At 31.3% G+C, this 23,676-nt stretch overlaps 1 protein-coding gene across 1 annotated transcript; it reads right to left on the bottom strand.

The window, feature by feature from the left end:
* Window positions 1-1,210: 1,210 nt before the first annotated feature.
* Window positions 1,211-23,160, bottom strand: pns (DENN domain containing pinstripe). The gene is given in 21 exon segments (XM_018449959.1): window positions 1,211-2,034; window positions 2,124-2,156; window positions 2,158-2,329; window positions 2,406-2,582; window positions 2,913-3,225; window positions 3,676-3,943; window positions 4,401-4,665; window positions 5,492-5,599; window positions 6,202-6,466; window positions 6,718-6,892; window positions 7,060-7,068; window positions 7,163-7,369; window positions 7,496-7,707; window positions 7,782-7,951; window positions 8,032-8,219; window positions 8,295-8,431; window positions 8,559-9,030; window positions 9,759-9,953; window positions 10,227-10,447; window positions 10,806-10,918; window positions 22,762-23,160. Coding segments are annotated over 21 exon segments (4,008 nt in total). The 5' UTR covers window positions 22,880-23,160; the 3' UTR covers window positions 1,211-1,844.
* Window positions 23,161-23,676: the final 516 nt, after the last annotated feature.

The raw sequence follows: 23,676 nt of genomic DNA, 5'->3' as shown, positions 1-23,676 counted from the left end.
TAAAATATATACAATACACATACACATACATACGGATTAAAATTAAATTAGGAAAATAAATTAAAACAACATTGTATTAAATTATAAATTTATTACATTAAAAGTAACGCTCATATACCACGTTAAATTGTCAAAGACTTTTCAAACAAAACTGTATATATCTAAATCGAAATTTTGTATGGATACACATAAGATGATTTCATATTTGGCCATATCGAGATTCGCGACACAATGCACATAACATCGTGGAATTAAGTATTGCAAAAGATATCAAATAGTTCTTAGATTAGTTATAATTCAATGAGAAACACTCGACTGTACTTTGGGAATTATTTTTTACAGTGTACAGTATTATCTTATTCCATTTTTTGCTTACAAAAACTAGCTGAGTATATCAAATTTGTAACGATATATCATTACCTTCTGATCGGAGCAATGTCTGACTGATCAAAAAGTATATGTTTCATGCATGTGAAATTAAATATCGAAAAGAACAAATCCTTCCATTTAACTTATAATCTGCTTTAATAAAAATATGACAACCTAAAGATGATTACGTCATTTGGTCCAATTGCGACACAATTTAGTAACAGTTCTTGTCCTCTTATATTGTAATTATAATTAAAACACAAACTCTATGTAAGTCTGTGGATTAAAATATATAATAAATTTAATGTACATAAAGAATTAATTCCATTAACTTAATGAGAGAGAGAGAGAGAGAGAGAGAGAATTTTCTAAAGTATAAATCTGGTAAGATTTATACTTTATATTATTTAAGTTTATTATTTACGATCAACAGAGGGCAAAAGCAGTTACTTTAATAAAATATGAAACTTTGTATATACGTACAATTCTTGGAACATAGCTTAATGTTTGCTGTAATAATTATACATATATAACATAAAATTGTCATGTTAGTACTCACGTTCAACATAAGTTATAGTCGATTTCAAGTATCGAAGCACAGCCATTAAAAAAATAATCCTCTGACTTTCTGTCTAAAAATTATTGTCCGAGACTCATCAGATTATTTGTGGATATTTTGATAATTCTTTGTATTCGGAAAAGATCTTCGCGTTGAATAAAAAATCGCATGTACTATTAATTCGCACGTACAGATATAAAAATTATTTCAAAAGATATTTTACATTTGATAAAAATATATCGACAACGTAAAATAATAAAGAAACTTAACATCTATAACAGCAATGATAATGTAAAATAATATTGATTAAATAGGATCACATCTTTGGTACAATTTGTCATTAGTATCAATATGTCAACGAACACCACCTTTATCGTGCTAATAGCTATGGCAAGATGGGGCCAAATATATTCTGATTATATATTAATTTCTTATCATCGACGATAATATCGTAAGCCTCTGAAACAGAACGAGATTTATGTTCTCCTTGTTTAACATTATATTTAATAAATCTCGTGTTAATCTCTAATTTGTTATTCATAAAAGCATATTGTACAGCTACATCCCCATAACAGTCTTCAGTTTTAATATATACGTATTAAATCCTTCTAGTCTCTTTCTTAATAATGAAATTTTTCAAGTATATATTTTTATCATCCCAAGTAATAACAATCAAATTCGTCATTTGTTACTGTTTAGTAAATCTGTTCTCTTGTTAATATTTCTATCCATGAAAAGTTTGATCATTCCAATTTCGTCAATATAATTAAAAACATCACAATAACAGTTAAATCGTTACTGATAAAATTGAAAAGCCGGACGTACCATTTTTAAGATTAAAAATATTTCGTGATTCGCGATATTTATCGAAAGTACTTGCAACAAATTAATGTACATCGATACGTTTTGACAAATATTAACATATACTCGAAATTCCATGGGTCAAGCTCTTCTCGAGGACAATGTGGAACTCGCTCAACGGTTCAAGAATATGAATAAGAAAGGTCAGTAATGTGGGATTTCTTAAAAACGAATTCTCCTCATACATATCCATTGTAGAACGCGCATCGCTCATCGGCCGCAACATTGGATGAAGAAGTTGTTCTCTGAAAATTACATTGATGAATGAATATAAATAACAACGAAAAACGAATTGAGAGTGAATAATCGCGTTAAAAATTTTTCACAAACTTACCTCGCCGCTAAACAAATAAATAACTGAAATTTTTTTCCCTAAAGTTTGACTGAACATATTGATCTGATCGATGAGATGACAATAACATCTCAAGATCGTAAATCTTTGACTGCTTTCTGTGAATACTCTTCTATCGCGGTTGAGCCTTTGAGAATATTCATCCATTTCCTCCAACAGGGAAATCTCAAAATTTTCTTTTATGCGTACTGCAATAGTTTCAATTATACATTTTTCTAAGATCAGTTTTCTAATATCACTGAATACGATTAAATTTTTACTCACAGAGATAGTCCCATACATAAAAGTTCCTTCCAAATATCCTTTGATTTTTAAAGCCAAATAAAAATATTTGTTCTAAGGACGGTACGAGTCCTCCTTCTCCACATAATAGTGCCGTCAAAGAACCATCTTGACATTCTCTTCTGTAGTGATATTTGACTATGGCGTTTACGGCTTCGCCTGTAATATTATATTTAATATTATTTTACTTAATTTCTAATAATCTAATAATTTTAAATTAATTATATTAAGAACTTTGTATCATCTTTTATTCTGTTATGCTATATAAATTTGTTATTTGTATATTAATAATATATATATAACAAGCTCTTTTTACTTTTCTAAATAATGTAATTTTCTATATTACAAACAATTCGAAGAGGAAAAACGCCGATACTAACATAGGTTTTCTAAAGAAATATCCTCTTATTTCTCGGAAGTATAAGTATTGTACTTTACTAATACTGATAAAAAACATGATCTGTTTAGATGATTATAATATCAATTTACCGAGCATATGTTGCAGTTCAACTTGCGAGAATATAGGACGTCTAGGTATACTTGGAGATCTACATCTTGGAGGCGTGGAACATGACTCAACCAACTCCTCGCTATCAATGCTTCGAGGTACTAAAGCACCCACTAATAAACGCTCGGTAGACCCATCATCTATTCCTCTGCCAAGCCAACGACCACAGGGAAACTTAAACGTGTGTCCAGTCACTTCGTTTCTCACTACAACGTGCTCCACCATCCATTTTGGCGATAACCCAGTATTATCATGTCCAATCCGTAACGTAGACAATACGCCTAAATTTTTATGCTAAAAAATATATATAAAGAGATGATTACATGATTAAAATATATTTAATAAAATTTATTACACGGTACTGAGTTTAGAAAAAATTTTACTTATAAAATATTGAAAATATAAGCATTTACTATTATGTAATTTTTACATATAATAAAAGTAAATTTCAAACAAATACATTAAAAATATTTGATGTTATCAATGAAAATGAAGTTACAAGTAGCTTAAATTTAATGTTCACTTGTATTAAATTCGCATAGAATTTAATGGAAAATGCATTATATTTCATAAAATTTTATGAAAAGTACACTAAATTTCATGTAATGTATACAAATATACTTTTCAGTTACAGATACATTAAATTTAATTTAATGTCAAACTGGGAAACTGAATTTAATTTGTGTAAACTTAAAAATACATTAAATTTCATGTCATTTTTAATAATAAAACTAAAATACTTACATGAAATACAAATTCAAGTGCTCCCTTTGGTATGGGTACGGGATTAGTTTCGCAGAGTGTGCCAGAAATAGCAATCCAACTATTAGCCGAAGTAGTAGCAGCGCTTGCCTTTCGACTGGGAAATATCACAACTCGATACGGTAACTTCGTCGTTGGATAGTTATTCGTGAAACAAAAGTAATCGACGGCGTTCAATGTTAGAAGATGATACAAGAATTGCTCTTTCTCTTCTTCACAGCGCAAAAACGCTGATCGTTTGTACTGGCTCCTAATAAATCATAAATAGCGAATTCAGTTGGACGTACTAGTGCGCACGAGTGAATATTAAAGCTGCTGTACACTGATTGTGTAAAAGTAAAATGCAAATATTTCGAATTATAAAATCCAGATTTTACTTAACAGCATAATAAAATGTATTGAGGATTTCACGATTTAATTCATTTTTATATTTATATCAAACATATATTGTTTACAACAATTTGTGTACGATGGCTTTAATGTGCACCAGTGCGCACTGAGTACATCTAATCGAATTCGCTAAAAAAATAACGAATTATATTAATGTCCAAAAAGATCATTATTTAATATAGTATAAGTTCCATTTAATAACATTAATAAATATCGCTCCTAATATCATTATTAGTGTCAATTAGCTATTGTGTCAATACTATCACATATGCATATGTGATAATGACCGTAATAATTTAATAATTTCTAAAATGCACCTTAATAAAGCAATATCCGACAATAACGTCTTCAAATGACGCGACAGCAATTTCTTTTCAAGCGCTAACCGCACCCACGCTCTAGCATATCCAATGTGTGTTTTAATATCAGTCATCGCTTGCACGTTGCGGATGTCGAAGATTAGAGAATCCGGGAGAGGTCTCAAGTGTTCAGGACCGATGGTTTTCCTCTCACTAGGAGATTTGTGCTTATCCGTGCCTCGTGTGGGTGAAACGTCCGTCTCCAATTGCAAATTTGACAAATCTATCATAATGTAAAATATTTTAGATATCAGCATTTCTCAAGTTATAAGCCAAGGGATGCAAACAAAATACACACAAAAACAGTATTCTTCTTGACTAAACATTCATCTAATTATATTTAATACATATTTGCGCATACATTAATAAATACATGCAAATTCAGTAGCATGCTTTGTATAAACATTCGGAAAGACGTATACACACTATACATATACACACTCTCTTAATACATAATTTACATAAAAATACGTTACACACACATACACACAATCATCCTAGATAAGGTTGAATTAAAATAGATTGAAATTTTAATCCATTTAAATCATCCAAATGCGTACTTTAGTAGCATTCATGACCCATTATCACTTTTTTTAGATCCAATTGGATTAAAAAACTGCATTTCTCTCTCTCCTATTCAGAATTTTGAATTGAGCAGTATTTACAATGCACTTAAAGAACTGAAATTTTTTTTAGATTGAAAGGCATAGAAATGTGCTCATGCAGTTCCAGTATAAATAAATAAAAATCCATTGGGATTGAAAAGAATTCATTTCAATGTTCGCGAATGCATACTTCTGAATCCATTTCTTATTTACTGAGACAACAATCTGGCATGCATTCTATTCAATAAAAGACATTATTTGTCAATTTCTTTAAAAATGATAATATTAAAACAATATGTATTTAATAAATGAGTAACTATGATAAATGATTTGTTATTGAGATATATGTTGATCGGGCATTCAAGAATTTAAAAAAAGCCGCTATACTTAATGAAATTAATTCATAAAACTATCTTTTTGTGGCAAGCCAGTATCAAGGCTTACCATTAAAATTGTCCTTGATGTAAGAAGCAATTTCAATAATACTTTTGCCTCTCAAAGATGAAACCAAACGATCCGGTATTCCGAAAAACTTATTCGGAGATTTCTTAGCTAGTTATAACAAAAAATAAAATAAAAAGAAAGAAAAATTAAACATAATGATTAACAAAATGATAAAATCGCTTAGATTATATAAATATATTAAAAATATATTTTTGAAACATTGTCTACTAATTGGGTTAATTTAGACTTTGCGCACGCTAATTCTACTTTTCGTTATTGAATATTTGAAGATACTAAAATAATACGTGCGACGAAGCGTAAACATGTAATATAACTATTGTTTGGTGGATCACTTACAAAACTAACAGTGCAGAGTATCTACGTACGAAGAGAACACTAATCTCTACTTTATAATACTTTAAATTATCTTATTGCAAAACGGAGACACGTACAATCGAGTCGCTTCCGCAGCACGGACCACGCTAGCGCTGCATTTCCACAAAATAGTAATGATTTTATGTAATTTACAATTAAATAATTATTTTCTCTCTTGTATACATATATACATATACGTATATATACATATATCATATCTAAGCGCATGATTATCAAATAAAAAAGATATAAAAATATAATATAGTATATAATACATATTACAATACATATTTAAATCGCAACATTTATGCGATATTAAACCATGCATATCTTACCAGGAGAAAGAAAGTTGGAGTCTATAGATTTAGTCGCGTCATTACATTCTTCCGATTCCTGATACATAGTCAAGTGCGACCAAAGAGCGCTTTTGCCTTGCTTATTTTGCAATCCATGGCTCCATACTCGTTCCAACAGATCACAGAGACTAGCGACCAGAGTATTCTCCTCAACGTCAGACAGAGACTCGCCCCCGTGACCAAGCGCAACGGCTTCCGATCCCATTTTTTCCACTAACATTCTCTTCGTCTTGGACTTACAATCCTTATTATAAAAATAATTTTACAATTTCGGTCACATTTCGTACACATTTCGATGCGTGATATGCAGAATTAGAAAGTATATAAATTCACACAAGAAATATGTATTTAGGTACTAAGATCCGCTTCAACCGAATATAAAATTCTTCTTATTTAAAATTTGATTAATATTTTTAAATTATAAAAAATAATTCTAGATAATAAATGTACATAAAATTTCAATTATGTTAAATAATATTCATAAAATAAAAGTACCTTGAGCAATTTTTCTACAAATGTCCAATTAGCTTGCGCTATTAAAGCAGGGCTCATGTCTGCCGAGAGTTTAGTTTGAGGTCGGGGTGACTGAGATTCTTGGGGTATTGCAGGTTTTCCGTTCGTATCCATAGATTTCATCTTGTATTTCCATTGTGTCTGCCCTCTCCTACTACTGTACAAGCAAAAACAATAAATTTATTATATATTTACGTTATTAGTAATTTACGACATAATTTATTATTACATTTTTTGAAGGACTTAGAGTAAAATGAATCAAATATATGCACTTTGCTATAAGCCTCTTATTTTATTCTGTTTATATTAAATGTTGTTTCTTACCGAAGTATACTATACAGGAAGCACAAAATAGGAATAGCAGACATTAACACATTTGAAAATGGAAGATTATATTGTTTAAATAAAAATATCACAAATAACATACCTTTGAGCAGGTTCCTTATTCAACACGACGTTATCCAGTAACGGAAAACTCCGAAAATATGCGGCTCTATGAGGAAGAATCTCTGTAGGCGGATTTGTTTCAAAATCTATGTTAATTAATCTCTGTTCGAGTATTTGTTGCGTATCTGCGATGCCCGTGCAAGACTCGTATCGCATTGATCGTATAATACTTTCTCCGACTTTTTTCCTAAAATATAGTATAGATAAAACGTGGATTAAAAAATGTTATGTATTTTTAATCTTATTTGTCTAACAATAAGTAGAAGTCGTTTAAAAAAAGTAGAAACAGCATTATATCATTATTATGATTTACTTTAAAGCGGAGATCCTTTGGTCAAAAACTTTAATGTTACAGTCGAGTTCACTCCACGTCGACATGACTTTGCTGTCGACAAGAGAAGCGAACATCTGTGTTTCCAGGAATCTCGACAAAAATGGCAGATGCTGTGTCGGCTGATCAGATAAAAACGTGGCCTTGTCAAAAACATGCATACTATCCCTGTTATTTATCCATTCATCTTTATCCTTCAATGTAAAATTTATTATAACTTTATTATAATTACAGGTTCTAATTTTGTAGAAGCGTTGTATGCCCGTACCTGACTTGGTTGAATAACAAAATGTTCATAACTAGAAAACATTTGTACAAAACGGTTCAAAAAAATCTCCCTAATAGCATTATTAAAAATAAGAGTCTCTTGATATTCTTCTTGCGGCGTGAGTATTTTTTCCGTGGTATCCTCTATAGGATCAATGTCATCCATGTTCACTGTAAGCAGAGAAAAATTAATAACTTGGAAATAATCCTGATAATAATATTTCGCTTTATATATCAAGAAATTGTCTTACCTGGTCTCTTAACAATATCCACTGTTCTTTGCAGATTGTCTGACTGTGGTCCTGGTTCCGGCCGATCCCAATCTAGCACATCGTGCAAAGAATGTTTTCTGCGAGGAAGATGAAAACCAGAACCGGGAAGTGTCAGGCTACTGGTCATGATGTCACCATTGTAATAGTTAATAACCATATTATCAGTCCTATAAAAATTTTGCTCGATTTAGATACAGAATAACAATCGAATTTCTATCTTAATTTAAAAACAAGTAACTCACTTTCCTGAATGTGGTATTTTGTACTTGTTTAGAAGCGCTCTGATCTCATTAATAAATTGCATTTTATGAGGAAACACGGGTAATTCTTCCGGAAATTGGCTACTTTGCTTATCTATATCTACATAACAAAGATTTGCCTGTAATCAGACACGATTGGTATTACTCATAATTAGTAACATACACAATTGCTGAATTTTTCATAAAATATTTTTCTCGAATTTGATAAAAGAATGAAATATAGAGGAAAGATTTAAGCGAACATACTTCGCTAGCGATTTTCAATACACCACCCTCATTGTGCGCATGTAGACCCATTATGAAGGGCACAGGTGCATCTAAGAAGTGATGCAGACTGGCGGGTAATATTGGTACGTAAACGTGTTGCCACGAGAAAGGAAACAAGAGCGCCGTTATGCATTCAGACACCACCATCAGCTTGTGAAAATCAGCGCTTCTCAACAGAACTTGATTCTCCAACAGCACGCATGTGAACAATTGGATTAGGCAATCTGCGCCCAACCACGTGAACACATCTTTGAGAGGATAGTCCAACATTGGTAACTCCAGTGATGAAGACGGCTGATGGATAACCAATTCTAATGGCGATTTTGCCGGTTCATCATTAGGTACAAAAAACTTCAACGATTTACCAGGTAACGGTACTGGTACGTTATACAGAAGATTATACACATAAGATTCTAAGCTAAGACCAGGTCCGGGATGTCTAGGAACACATCTAAAAAAATTCATTCAATTATTTCATAGTTTTTAATGTTATTATAATATACATAAATTGTTGTGCATAAATTCTGCCAAACAGAATATCTATCACTTCTAAAAAATCTCTAGCTTTTAAACGATATCTAAAGAATATACGAAAAACTAATATTCAATTTCTTCATCTGTAGATAACTCTATAAGATATTTTATGAATAAAATTGTCGGCAACTTATCTAGAGATAAAGAAATTAGTCACAAGACATTTTTATCATCGTTGATTAAATATCCCGAAGAAATTGTATAAATATTTCAAATAATCAGTGAACTAAAGACAGCAGTGTTACATATTGCGAGAGTTTTAATTTGACTACGACAGATACATAAAAAATATTTCTATAGCACTTAATAAAGATTGTATGTTTGCACTGTGTCAGTAATTTGCAGAATTTTGTGCTAGAAATACAAACTTAAACACAATATTTGAGCAGCACATCTAACAAAAATTAACAGTAATGAGATAAACAAACTAAAAAAATCCTAATTAACAAATCCTTTTTAAAAAATTAAATTACTATCTTTTATGTTCAATTAACAGACAGAATTTATGCAGCGCTCTGACATTATATTATCACTTGTACTTTTAAGTACTCTTACGAAGCATAGCATAAACGTAGTTATATAAGAAGAATAGAGCTGTGTCAGCTCGTTTCAATGGAGCTTTATAAGACTCGCGAGATATCTTACTTATAGAGATTAGTGAGGAACGTCTTTGTCGCATGGAGGTAAGGTTGTTGGCATAGCAAGGATATTGATTTAGTCACTAGCAACTTGTCTTTGGTAGAATCGTAATATCCTAATGCAGCACCAGGCGAATGAGCCGACAATTTAAAATGACGAGGCAGCGATCTCGTATTATGTCCATCCTGACCCTTCCTCGCACTGCAAAATTATGAAATATGTTTTATAAACTCAAAAATATATATAAGACATTGGATAAGGAAATTTAAATAATATATGCAAGAAAAGAGCACTTTGCATGCATTTCTACGTTTTCCAGTTATCTGTATTTGAAATCATGATTTTTAGTTTATCAAATTCTTAGTTTTTAATAAATTTCGCAACAAGTAAACTTTACTTCAACAAGAAGGAAAAATAAGAATTTCCAAGTTATCAAGAAATTTGACACTGACAATGAAGAGAAAGTAAACATACGTGGGGGGCGTGCCGTTTTGACCGCTGCTGAGCTCCGTGATGTGCATCGCCTGTAGCGTTTGCATAGCGGAGCATATTTTGCGATTGCGGCACTCCTCATAAAAAACGAGGCTGAATCCGTATGTTCTGTGACCATCTTCTTTCGTGAGGACGAAGGAATGGAAGATCGGCTCCACCGAGTGCTTTTGTGTACGAAATCGCAAACCGCTTGGCAGACAAAGCTATTATCAATGTAATCAATAAGTTACTCCCCTCGGCTGCGTGAGACGCAATGTTCCCTAAATCTAATTAGAATTGAAAATACTTCGAAGATGACAACTTTCTATGTGACGTAGAAAAAACTTTTATATTTTTACATTATTAATTTAATTAATTAACTTTAGTTAGTCATACAACAAATACCCATATAAATTTATTAATAGATATTAATAAATAAATGTTATAAATTAATAAAATAAATTCGACTATTGAATTCTCTTCGCCTATAAATGAATTATATAATAAGCAAACAAATTTATATTCATTACTAACTTATAACACGCGACGGAATTGTAATTAGCAATTAGGTGTCACACGTACCATGCAGACAGCGTGTTCGTCGAAGGGACCATTCCATGGTACCGAGTCTGGATAATGTCCTAATACTTTGCTTTTGTATGCTCGATCCAAGGGTGTGCACTGTAATGAGTCACCTGCAAAAACAACAAGCAGCCAGACTTAATACCCTTCATAAACATCAAATATCGTTCTCATGGCGTACGAAAAGAATGGCTTCTTGTAGTCACGAACGATATTTTTTCCGCTAAATTCCACTTAAGAAACAATTAAAGAAACTTTTGTACGTTCCTTCGTCACGAATGTCAAGGCAGAACATCTAGTATGATTTCTTTTCACGAACACGCAGCAATCAAAATATTTTGTGTTAGAAGAAAAGAAAATTCAGCGCGTCTCAATCTTTGGCGAATAACGAAGTTTCGGCTCTCACGAAGATAGAGAGAAACGCTTATCTTACAGCGGAATCAGCAAAGCTGTTATCGAATATGCCACACGGTCCTACAGACTCGACTTGAATGAGAGATGGTCCAGAAGGCTTTGGCGCTGCTCCAACTGCTCCGAAGTATTCCTCGTCAGAATACAAGAGTACTCCTGTACAAAGTTAATCGTTCGTGATCAAAGAACCACCCAAGACGATGAATTTGTATTTTTGAGATGCAGGAAAGAAAACTGTGAGTAAACACCAACGAATTGCGAAACATCTTTCGCAACAAGAAAATTAATCACGATCAATGAATCAATCAGTAGATTACAGTCAATTAAGACTTCGTTCTTCTCAATGTTAAAGGAAGAAAAATGAGAGTGCGTCCTTGGAAACACATGAAGTTTAAATTTTATTTCACAAAATTCATGATATAACTATATTCATAAAAATATATTCAAATCACAAAAAATGTAAATTAAATAATATAACACATAATTATACAATTTACATGAATGTATATTTGTCTGTATAATTTGCAATATTATATTAAACGTGTTTCATGTTTTACTTTAATCATATAAAATGCATTAATTTATACTACAATGATGTTAATTGTATTACATTTTGGAGAAGATAATTTTACAATTACGGTAAATGTCGTTCCAAATGAAGTTCCTAAAATTTTTTCAACCGTCGAGATATAAAATCAGAATTAGGGAATGAGATTCGTTCGATCTAAGTATTACTTCCCGCGTACTGCGAAAGTCTTCCGTAAAGCTTCATAAGCCGTTTGCCAATGTCGAACTTTCTTCGAATTAAAGTCGGATAGTACGCACATCCCAAGTTCGTGCTCTGAATTAATCTACATGCATTTGAAATCCGTTTTACGTAATAATTCCCGCTGTAGCATAATGCAGTAATTGAATCCTATCTTACACTAGTTCTATCATATCCTATTACAAAATTTTTCACTTGAATTTGTCGCATTTTATATCTTCAAACCTCTTTGAAAGAGCAATAATTCATACACAATGATTATTCATATATTAATATCATGATTAAAAATAGAAACAAAATATGCTTTTAACGCACACGTAAAATATTATGCAATATATGAAAGTATCAATATGCACTGATGAAAGTATCAATAAAGATTATATTAAAACAGTATATTAAAACTTTCTCTAAATATTTTGCAAAAAATTGAAAATACAGTGGAAAGAAATATTCTCTATACATATAAGACGCGTACGTCTGAATAAATGCATGTAGAATTGATTTTAATCTGAAGTCTTAATTGACATCATAAACTGATCTGAGTCAATCTCCGTTTGGAAATGATGTACACGAAGTAGCTGGTGATAATCGAATGGACTGATTGGGTTGTCGAGTGAGTCGATCGTCGCCGAAATCACCAGTTTCGATTAACGGGCCGATAACTTTTTCCGATATTTCAGTTTCTCATCTACACATACATGGAATTCCCGAATAATAATAAATCGCTGTATTGTACATCGGATCGGTCCAACGAGTTCCAGTCTTCTACAAAAAAAAGTTTTTTATTTTTAGAAAACTGCGCGTCAGATGTAAAGCATCTCTGGCTAAATATTGCAGCACCGATGCTGTAAAAAGTCTAAAATATTGCAACATTGTTTACATAAAATAAATAATTTGTACAAAAAGTTCGTAGTCATATTCATAATTAATTTTTATTAAAATTTTATTCATAATTACGAATACAAATGGCAAATGAAAAAATTTTCCGTCTGTTCTTCCATTTTATTATTATATACGCCATTTAATATTTACATAATTTTCTCACTATTATATATTTTATCATTTATTATTATTACATAAACAAAATTTTTTGCAGTAATATTACAAAGGACAAAATATTATGCTAATATAAATTGTCTTATAATTTATTCTCGTTCGATTAAAAAATAAAATCGTATGACCAATTTTCTTAATTCTTTTTATGCTTTCAAAAAATCTATTTCAAGGCATATTCTAGTGCTAATATTTATATTTTTTAATACATATTTCATTTTATTACATGACCAAGCCTTTCTACATATTTATTTAATTCCAACAGTTAAATTCTATAATGATCCACATCGATTAAGATTCTCAAAAATTGTAAGATGCGACCATCGAAAAAATACCAATTGTAATCTACCAATTATTGCGTTATAAGTACCAATGGGAGGAGCTCTATTACAAGATTCAGCCGCATATACGTAAAAATACAAATAATCTCCCTCTTCAGTATGCGTTTTAATATTAATTTCTCACAAAACCGATGCTATGTTTAACATTGAAAATGATCTCGTGTGAGGTACGTTTGTCTTTTTTAATTTTGTTATTAAATATATTGTTTAGCTCGTAGCTCTTGTTTATATATTTAATTTTGAATATCTTTTTTAAAATTCTGTTATTAAATGTATTGTTTGGCTCGTAACTCTTGTTTATATATTTGATTTAAAAAAAATAAAAATTGGTGACATAGAAAAATTGGTGACATAGAAAAATTGATGACAGAAAAATTGGTGACATAGAAAAAACATATAAAATTTATGTTAAGATATATTATACAGAGAAAGACGATACAAATTTTACTATATTACAAATCTTTATTTTTTAATTGAAAAAGAAATAAATCATAAAACAATCCATACTATATTATTATAATTTTTCTTGGTAAAATCCAAATTTTTTTATTTAATTTTATTCAATGCCTTCTCATGAAAAGAGAACTACACTCAATCAAAATTATTATTACAACTCAGCAACTTATGCAATAACACGAGCATCATTATAAAAGTTATCTACTATCTGTTCATCTAAAATCATAGCATATCCCCTCGAGTCATCGTGCGGATCTGTCATCGTGTTTAATTGAGCGCAGAAAATTGTTCGCCAATTCTTTTAGTTAAACGCTCGCAGCTCATGAGTCTCGATCTTCATGAATCTCTCGCGATGATATTTAATAATTTTGTGATATATTTACACGTACTTACGAGTGCGTACTCGGAGTAAATGTTAATTATTTATAAAATATCTTACTTTCAACATCCTGTAATTATCGTGCAAGTAATACTGTTACGACTATACGGAAATCGCTTGTAACAATGCATACTCTTACTGCATATCTGCCTCGTTCCAGTTATTACACGAATATATTGTCCCTAAATCTCCACACATGCGTAGATCTCCGTACTTTCTACTCTCGTACACGCATCGTTGCGGAGAGGGTCTTATTATGAGTACACTTCCTAATTACACCATACCTTACGCGCAACATCAAAGTGCGGTTACTAACGGTAATCGCACGGGTAGTCTAAAAGTAGATGGTTTTGCACCGGTTCTTAATTGTTCTACAAATCTTTCTGTTGCGAGTAACGATATAAATTAAATACTTAAAATAATTCTAAGAAAAAAATATATTTAAAAAATAATCAAGTTATATATAATATATATGGTAGAGAGAGAGAGAGAGAGAGAATCAAACGACTGAGAAGTATTACTTTTGTATGTAAGAGTATTAAAATCCTTTTTCCAGGAAACCTTGGCTGCACAATATTATTTCAACTTAAATTTATTTAAGTTGAAATAATTTAAATCCATCTCTGTCTCTGTCTCTTTCTCTTTCTTTGCAGTTTATGTCTTTAAAATAGAGGCTGTATTATAACATGTGTAGTTTTATTTTTAAGATTCTAAAAAACATGTTACCGGAGCAATTAAGAAATAAGTTAAAAATAGTAGGAAATGAGAGTGAAAGGCAAACACGACAAATCGGGAATCGAGTCGGGAATATTGCAATAAAATTCCGCAGAGAAGTGCGCAAAGAGTAGAGGAAGGTCACCGATATCGATGTACTACTTTGTTTTTAGATAGTATTTTTTAAACAAAAGTTAAAAATAAAACTTTTAAACATAAATACAAACTAGAAAGTGTCTTCTTTCAGATAATATAGCAGTTATTATAGTACTTTTTGTAATTTTGCAATAATTAACTTTTTCGTAAGTTAAACAAAAATGAGCATCTGACAAAATGGACCCCAAAACTGACACAGTAAGCAGTAACTCCTATCCTTTTTCTTTCTCAAGAATCATTTGTCAAAATGCCTACAAATAAATGTGTATAATAATATATTTTCTAGAATCTTTTCATTTCTGTATAAAATGTTTTTCGTTCATTTATATGCATACTTTATGCTGTTCTGCAAAACACAAACATGTAACGCAACAGTTTCTTTTTATAAGGCTTCTTCTATAAATACACGATTGTTTTCAATTCCAATAGGAACTATTTGACACTATACTAAAAATTTAATTAACTTATGTCTGTCTTACAGACAAGTGTGCCGGTTTACGTTGTGCATCTCAATTTTATATTTAAAATCGTATTATAAAGAAATAAAAATATATGTATAAATAAAACTAATTTTGGAAGCTATAAACATGTAAAACGATATAATATTATCAATAATGTAGCCACTATTATTTCAACTACGCAATTTGTAAAAAAAAATTGCAAGAATTTTATTTTCGCAATGGTAGAATTTGTTTTTACCTGATTTTGTATAAAAATAAGCCACAAATGTATTAATTATATTTTTATTTCTTTAATTATCTAGACAGATCATGTTTTCATCAGTATTGATGAAGTGCAATAGTTAATTTCCGAGAAATGTCTCTTTAGGGGATGTCTCTTTAGAAGATCTTTATCAATAACGGCGATTATCCTGTATGTTTTATGAAGGAGTGAAAATGTATAATGTTTTTATCATATAAAATAAAACAGTATGAAAGAATTGAGCCGTTTAAGCGAATGTTAAGAGAATATATAGTATTTAATATTACTTAGATTTGTAAAATTTAGATTAATTAAGCAATTTAATGTAAGATTATTTATATATAAGAATATTTATATATAAGATTATTTATATATAAGAATTGTATTTTTTTAAATAGCTAAGAAAGTTAATAAAGATTCATTCAATCTCTCTCTTCCGTGCCCGCAACGCTTCTTTCATTTTACATAATATAATATATTAATGAATTATTAAAATAATAAATTAATATAATATATCTCGGTAGTCTAAAGGCTTAGGACGCTCGCACGGAATGCAAGAGATCCGGGTTCGACTCCCGGCCGAGGTTTTACAATAGTTCAACATCTTAACGTTCTGACCGTTATGGCGCTTCTTAATTTAAAATTATTATGTTTAACATTAGCGGTCTTTCAATCTTATTATTGAATATAATATATATTATTTCATTAATATAATATATATTTAGGAAAATGTTTCGTCAAAGATAAATTTCCCAATTTATAATTTTTTTAAGGAAAAATATAGATCCGTAATCAACACATACATATATTACAAAATTTCAGAAGTAAAAGCGCACATTTACCGATAAAAGCTGCACGTTCTATAAATACAAGCTATAATTAATATAAATAAAGATATAAATATAGTTAATAATTTATATGGTAGAACTATATGTATACAGTTAATATAACTTCCTGTGAAATTATATACTTAAGTATAATTGTGAAATTATAATTATTCCGTTATACGGTTATACCATATAATTTTCATCAAAATCCCTTTTGCAGAGATCATTGATCTCGTTTACGAGCAACCCAAGTATTCGCCTCGAAGATAAACATCACGTGGTCGATTTATATACATCCGTGACACGAAGTAAATACAAAATACAAGAGCAGAGTGAACCACGAGCACGACAAGAGAAAGAGAGAATCACGTCCGAAGGAGAAGAAAAGGGGAAGAAAACGAGCAATAAATGAACGATATGCCCCTGTGCCATGGAAAGTATTGATTCGAGAGAATGATGCTCGTACGAGGCGTAGAACAAACGAATATTTTCTGTGAATCCGCCTGTGCGTATACTTGCACACGCACGCCCACGCATGCTTGTAAATGCTTGTATTAGCCGCATGTATCACGCGACAGACAGAAAGGAGTGCAAAGTTTTAAATTCGTATGAAACATGAAATGACAATGAGAAATATATAGATTATAAGTATTATCGTCTTTAAAAATAACCTCTTTTTTCACTGTTAAACATTTCTGTTGTAAACTTCCAAAAATGTTGGAAGTTTTTATCCAAAAATGTGCTGTAAATTTAAACCATGTTGTAAAATTACAATAATATTTTGTGACAAAGTATACACAAATCTCTAATGCGTATGCGCGGTGCACAAGTTTTGTAAATTCACAAGCAAATTTCTATTGTACATTTGCAAATATTGTGAAATCATAGCAAAAAGTTACACGATTTGTAAATTTACTGCACATTTGGAAGGGTATAAATTCAGAAATATTTCTAACAGTCTTTCCTTTGTAAACAAAGTTTTTAATTGTAACTAATTATCAATTAATCTTGATTATGAATCAATTACGTTGAGAATATTTGTAATAAAAGAAAGAACTGAAGTTTTAGAAAATAATTATTTCATAGTATTATATCATAGTTGTAATATGCGATAAAACAAAATTTAGAAAAGTTATGCTTAATTAAGGGTTTCTGTGAGAAATTAATTAATTTTCTTCTGGAAAATGGAAATCGTTTTAATAATATTAAGGAATATATAATTTATATAATGCTCGTTTTAATAATATTATAAAGGAGTATATAATTTATAGTGTTCTGCGCTCTCTTTTCGAGATTTATGTTAGAGAGCATCATTTATGAAGAATGTTATCTGCAGTCATAAAATTATCGTTGACCCTAACGCGTATATAACCTGTGATAACCGGATTAAATATATAATTTTGATACATTAAACAATCAAATTCTAATATGAAACTACAACATTTTTTACATCAACGTTAAAAATTAATAAATTAAAAAATAATCCATTAGACAATATATATATATATAAGAGATTTATTCTAAAGCAGTACAGAAAGGCCGAACATGTAATAATTTTAATCAATTAGAATATAATGATATTTATTATATAATGTACTCTATTTTTTCAACATAGTAATTTAGACTCTTACATGCCCTTTATTATATTTGTTTATTTAAATAATTTTATATATTTTTAAATCCTATGATCGGCTTCCATAAAATATCTATGAAAAATCTGATTTTTCTCCTATGTTAATTAATTAAATAAAAACAAACTAATTATAGCTTACATTAAACAATAATGAATAGTTATTAAAAAATGCATATACGTTTAGTAATAAGTTATCTTATTAACAGATGTTCTGACTTTTATACAAAAATACACATTATTAAAACATTATCCAAAAACTTAAAAAGATCAAACGCAAATCTGTTTTATGGCAAAATAGCGAGAATTGTATTTTTTTATTTCAGCCTCGTATGCTCTGCTTCCCAAAGTGTCGTATCCGAATAAGTTGCCTTTCCCCTTCTTGCGAACACGTATGATGTCATCGTATATGGGGTCATTTGTACATAAAGGGGCTACTGGCACTTAAGTATGCGTTTAAAAGGCGGAAGAGTGGTTATAGGACCAAGTCATACAACGCACATGCACGTAAGCGTACAACAAACGTTTAAGCCTTGACAAATAAAAAGAAAGAGTTCGTTTCGCGCAAAAAAAAGTTCATTAAACGTCTAAAACTTTTAAGCAGTAAACGATTAAATATTTCAGAAATCAAAACTCTCACTCTCTCTCTTTTCAGAAATATATTTAGTAATACAATTTTTTTAAATTAAGATTTCTATAATTAAGATTTCTATCTATAAAACTTTAATTACTTTAAAATTTATTATGATTTGAGCGTTAAGTTGTCTTTTACAACTTTTAATTATTTTTATAACAAATTTGCTTGTGTTATACATTTGTGACGCCCCTAAATTAAACGATTTTCGTTTTAACTAATAAGTCTAAATTTAAAACGTATTAGGATAATACAAAGAGTATTTTATAGCACCAATATTTCATACCCAAAATCTAACAGACTAAAAATAAGTATTTTAGAGGTAATACGACCCTTCTGCAGATCATTGCTCTTTAGACGTACGTAAAGAAGGGTGAGGCCCTAAATGAAAAGAATGAAGCATGAAAACATGGACGGCTAATATTTGCGAAAAAAAATAAAATCGTAAAGAGATTATTAGACAAGTCTGTTAAAAATAAGCGAAAGAAAAATGAAGATAGCCGAAAAATATGCAATAAACAAGAATTATTATTAACTTGAAGATTAAAATGTAACGATAAGATGTATCAATTAATTAAACAATACTCTATAAATTCTTTGGAGTGGAATCTCACTTTAAAGAGTGTGAAAATTGAGCCAGTTTTGAAAAAGAGTAATCAATTTTCAATCTTTAACGGTGAGATTCACTCTATAAATTTTAGAGAGTAGAAAAAAACACTCGAGAGATGATATTCAATTTCAATAAATTATTCTCATTACATATCGGATTCATATATACATTTTCTATGTTTAACATAGCGTGTATAATAAATTTTTGCGAACAAGAAATATTTTTCAATTTACATGTTTAATGAATACTTTTAGCATCGAGAATCTCTCGCTCGCTCGCTCGCTAATTAACCGAGTTATTGGATTCCATATTCGAAGCATAAAATGAAGAACTACCGTAAAACTGAATAAAGTGTTGTATTGACAACCATCAGTTATTGGTATGCGCAACTTTATAAAGAAATTAGCTTGACAGTAATTTAAAAAATACAAAAGAAAAGCAAAGAAAGCAATCGAAATTGCTTTGTAATAAATTCATTGACGTATATTAATATTAAATATTTAGAGCTATATTACTACAAAAAGTATAAAGAAAGATGTAATATGGAATGGACTTGTATTTTGTTCTTTTTTGTGTATTTTTTACTTATTTTCAAGTCAATGATATCGCAAACAATAATCTATTAATCTAAGTTTAATATAAAACACACTTGAAATAATTAAGACAGTATATAAAATGGAAAAAATTGTTTAAATGAAAAAAAACATTCTGATGTAACTATCTAAATGTGCTGATAAAGTGAACTTCCTATATTTTTACAGAATATAATTTCTTCAGATTTATTTATACTTCCAAATAGTTTGAATTTATAAAAAAAATTCTGACTGTATTGACAACGAGGTATTATCAGATTCAGAAATTTCTTTTCATGAACATGTTCTCTAGTAATACTCTTGGATTGATCTCGTTTTCGTGAACGTTTAACCATCATCGAACACATCTTTCCAGCTTCGCAAATACCTTTAAAGACTTCTCAAAATCATTTTTAAGTGATGATTATAAAGATTTTTTAACGAAAAACAACGCTCTACAATGCCCTTGTTATTTAATTATATCCCAGCAAAAATATTCAAGCTTTTTTACCTACTCAAAATAGAAGAATAGCATTTTAAGAATTAACCATGTTCGGGTCTTTTTTGACCCGAGCGTTTTTAAAAAGTTCTCGTGGTATTACAATATTGTCAACAAAAAGATCAAGTTTTGAATATAGTCAATGATATATGATATGAACACGGGTGGAGGGTTAATATGATATTAACTCGTTACTTAAGAATTTAAACCGTATTAAACTAGATATTGACAATCATACGAAATAATTTTGATATACCTCGTAATAGATAAACATTAATTGTCAATAAAAAATCGCACCAGTCCAATGGCTGCAATTGTTTCACAACTTCAATACCTATCTAAAAACAAGTTAAAGATGTTTTAAAAGAAATGATGTTTAACAAAATTTTAATGCAGAACCCACATTACCAAGGCAGGCGCCTACATTATAATCACCTTTTTCTCTAATATTTTAATAAAAACTAAAGCTATCCTTTTTTAACTTCAAAACTAGACTTCTATTAAAATATTATTACAAATTTCTCCATTCCATTTTACCTGAATAATCAAACATGTGCGAACAATCTTATCTTAAACATTTTTTAGATTTATTAAGATTGTTATTAATCATGCGAAATATATTCGTTATTTAGAAAATTTTTACGGAATATCCTGTGTAATGTAAAATATCCTGTGTAGTATAAAGTCTCTCTCTGTCTCGTTCTCTTTCCTCATATATAAACTTTGACCTTACTCTCAGGCACGAGTCTTCTTTTTTATGGATATTTTTACGCTGCGGATGTTGGCTGCCAATCTCGCTAAGAGTTAATCTTAAAATTCTACACGAATTCGATATATAATTCGATTATATTACATCATATTAAAACTATAGATACATAAATTCGTTATTCGATTACCAAAAAATATGTACTTCCTACTGTAAAAATCCTAAATAAATATTTACTACTCTATGCTTATTTAAAAAACTATTCCTGTTTTATCTGCGATTTTTAAAATTAATTGTAAAATCAAGCAATTTTCAAGACTAAAATCCGTGAACAAACAAATAATCTCAACGGACAGAAGCTCATAAAACAATGTAGTCTAACAGCTGACAAGCAACTCGTCACAGGTATACAAGAGCCCTTTTAGTCACGGGAGTTCTCAAGGGAGAATTCTTTCATTGAAACGATTTTTTTCGTGGAAAGCCGTCCCGGCGTTTTCTCAGGAGGGTCGTCGTTTGCCGCACATTCACGTATTGTGAGGCTCCCTATTGTGAGTACTGTATCCAGTACGTACAGTAGCCTAACAACAAAAGGCCAAGCGGTCCATTCCGCATGCTGTGAACTCAGATACTCCCGTGAAGAAAAATCAATTGTCAATGTTCCCATTGTCGGTATGAGGAAAACTGTGCTTTCTATACTGTGCGTTCTTCTTTCTCTTCTTTCTCCGAAAGCCTCGTTTCATTTCGAATGCAGAAAGTTTCAAGAAAGTGCTGCTGAAAGACCCACTTCTCATATTTATATGCTTAAAACAAAACGCCTTTCATTCTGTTAATTCTGCATTGTCTATTTGTGTGTGTGTGTGTGTGTGTATGTGTGTGACTTGCAAAAATATATTAATTCGTAAAATTCAAATGTGAGTCATACAGGCCTACTCGAGATAAGAGGTATTTTAAATTCAATTTACTCGAAGTACCGTTTAACAAATTAATTAAACTTCGTGTAATACTGTCCAATTACATTGTTGCAAATTAAATTTTTCATTAAACTTGTGAACAGTAATTGAAATTTTTTCACCAGAAACGCTCGTGAAAACTTAACTACTCCTATCGTGTTCGGAATTACTATTGACATTGAAACAATTGTCGCTCCAACAGATAAGTCTTTGATGCTTATCAAAAGTGAATTGACGATTTTGAAACGCACTGTATATGCAATAGTCGCACCCTTCAGATGAATTATTGCAATCTTCTTGCAGAGATTTGCAGAATAATATCTGCCTGGATTACATTCAGAATGAAGAATCATTTTTAACATTGACGTTGTACCTTTGACATTTTATCCTTCGCGACTATTGAGCTCTATTTCGATTGTAGAACATTCTCTGTTCCTCTCACCCTCTTTCTCTCTCGCTTTATTCCATGCCGAGAATAACGAACCGCGAGATAGCGATGAGAGCGGTGTCAGCGCGCAAAAGGAAAGCGCGAGTGAGGTAAAAGACTCACCGAAGTACTTGTCCGGTTCAAGACCCGAGTCCTTGTCGAGGCCGCATATGACAAAGTAATCCGCGAATCGCTGTGGATGTTGCTCCGGACCGCGCGTTATCCCCAGACTCCCGTTCATTTTTCCCGACTCACGGATTTGCAGCAGCAGCAGCAGTTGCGACGCGCTGCCGCTCACCGCGGGCCACCTCGACCGTCGCCGCCGCCTTCACGAGATTGATTTCCACATCGTGCACCACACCGATGCGGCACTGTCACTTCACTTCAGCCGAAACAACAGCTGAGCGAGCACGCTGCGTACAACCGCGTCGCGCACAGAACAACGCACAGTGCACACTGTGCGCTCTGCGGAGCGGAGCGAAACGGCAAGGAACAGTACGGAGCAGAGTAAAGCGGTGCGGAGCGAACTGGCCGCAAATAATTGATCTCTCACCGCGGCGCTTGAAGTTAGCCGCGCGTCGTGCGCGCCGCGTCGGCGCCGCGCGTGGCCAACTTCAGCGCCGCAGTAAGATTTTGGCGCGCGATTTGATTTCGGAACGGAAAATGTCCGTTTACTTCATCGATCGTAGGTGCTTCCCGATTGAAACTTACGCCGATATTCATAGTCAGATCTTATATTCAAGACCATCTTAAGTTTAGTTTTGAGATGTCACGAACCAATCAGAGAGCCGCATTAGTGTCTTAAGACATTACTTAAGACGGTCTTGAAATAAGAACCGACTATGAATATTGGCATTAGACACACTTTCGTGCACACAGCAACACAAGTTGTATTCCAATTGCCGCAACAATCGACACTACACATTCGTATTCAGCCCGAGAGCTACTAGTCGGCTGTGTAATTAAACTTGTGTTAATTCTATAATAATAATTACATGTTATTAAATGCGACGGCCATAAATGAGGTTGCAGGATATT

Source organism: Mycetomoellerius zeteki, unplaced genomic scaffold, assembly GCF_001594055.1.
Source record: "Mycetomoellerius zeteki isolate Tzet28-1 unplaced genomic scaffold, Tzet1.0 scaffold106, whole genome shotgun sequence".
Lineage (NCBI taxonomy): Eukaryota > Metazoa > Arthropoda > Insecta > Hymenoptera > Formicidae > Mycetomoellerius > Mycetomoellerius zeteki.
This window is presented reverse-complemented; position numbering and strand designations above follow the sequence as displayed.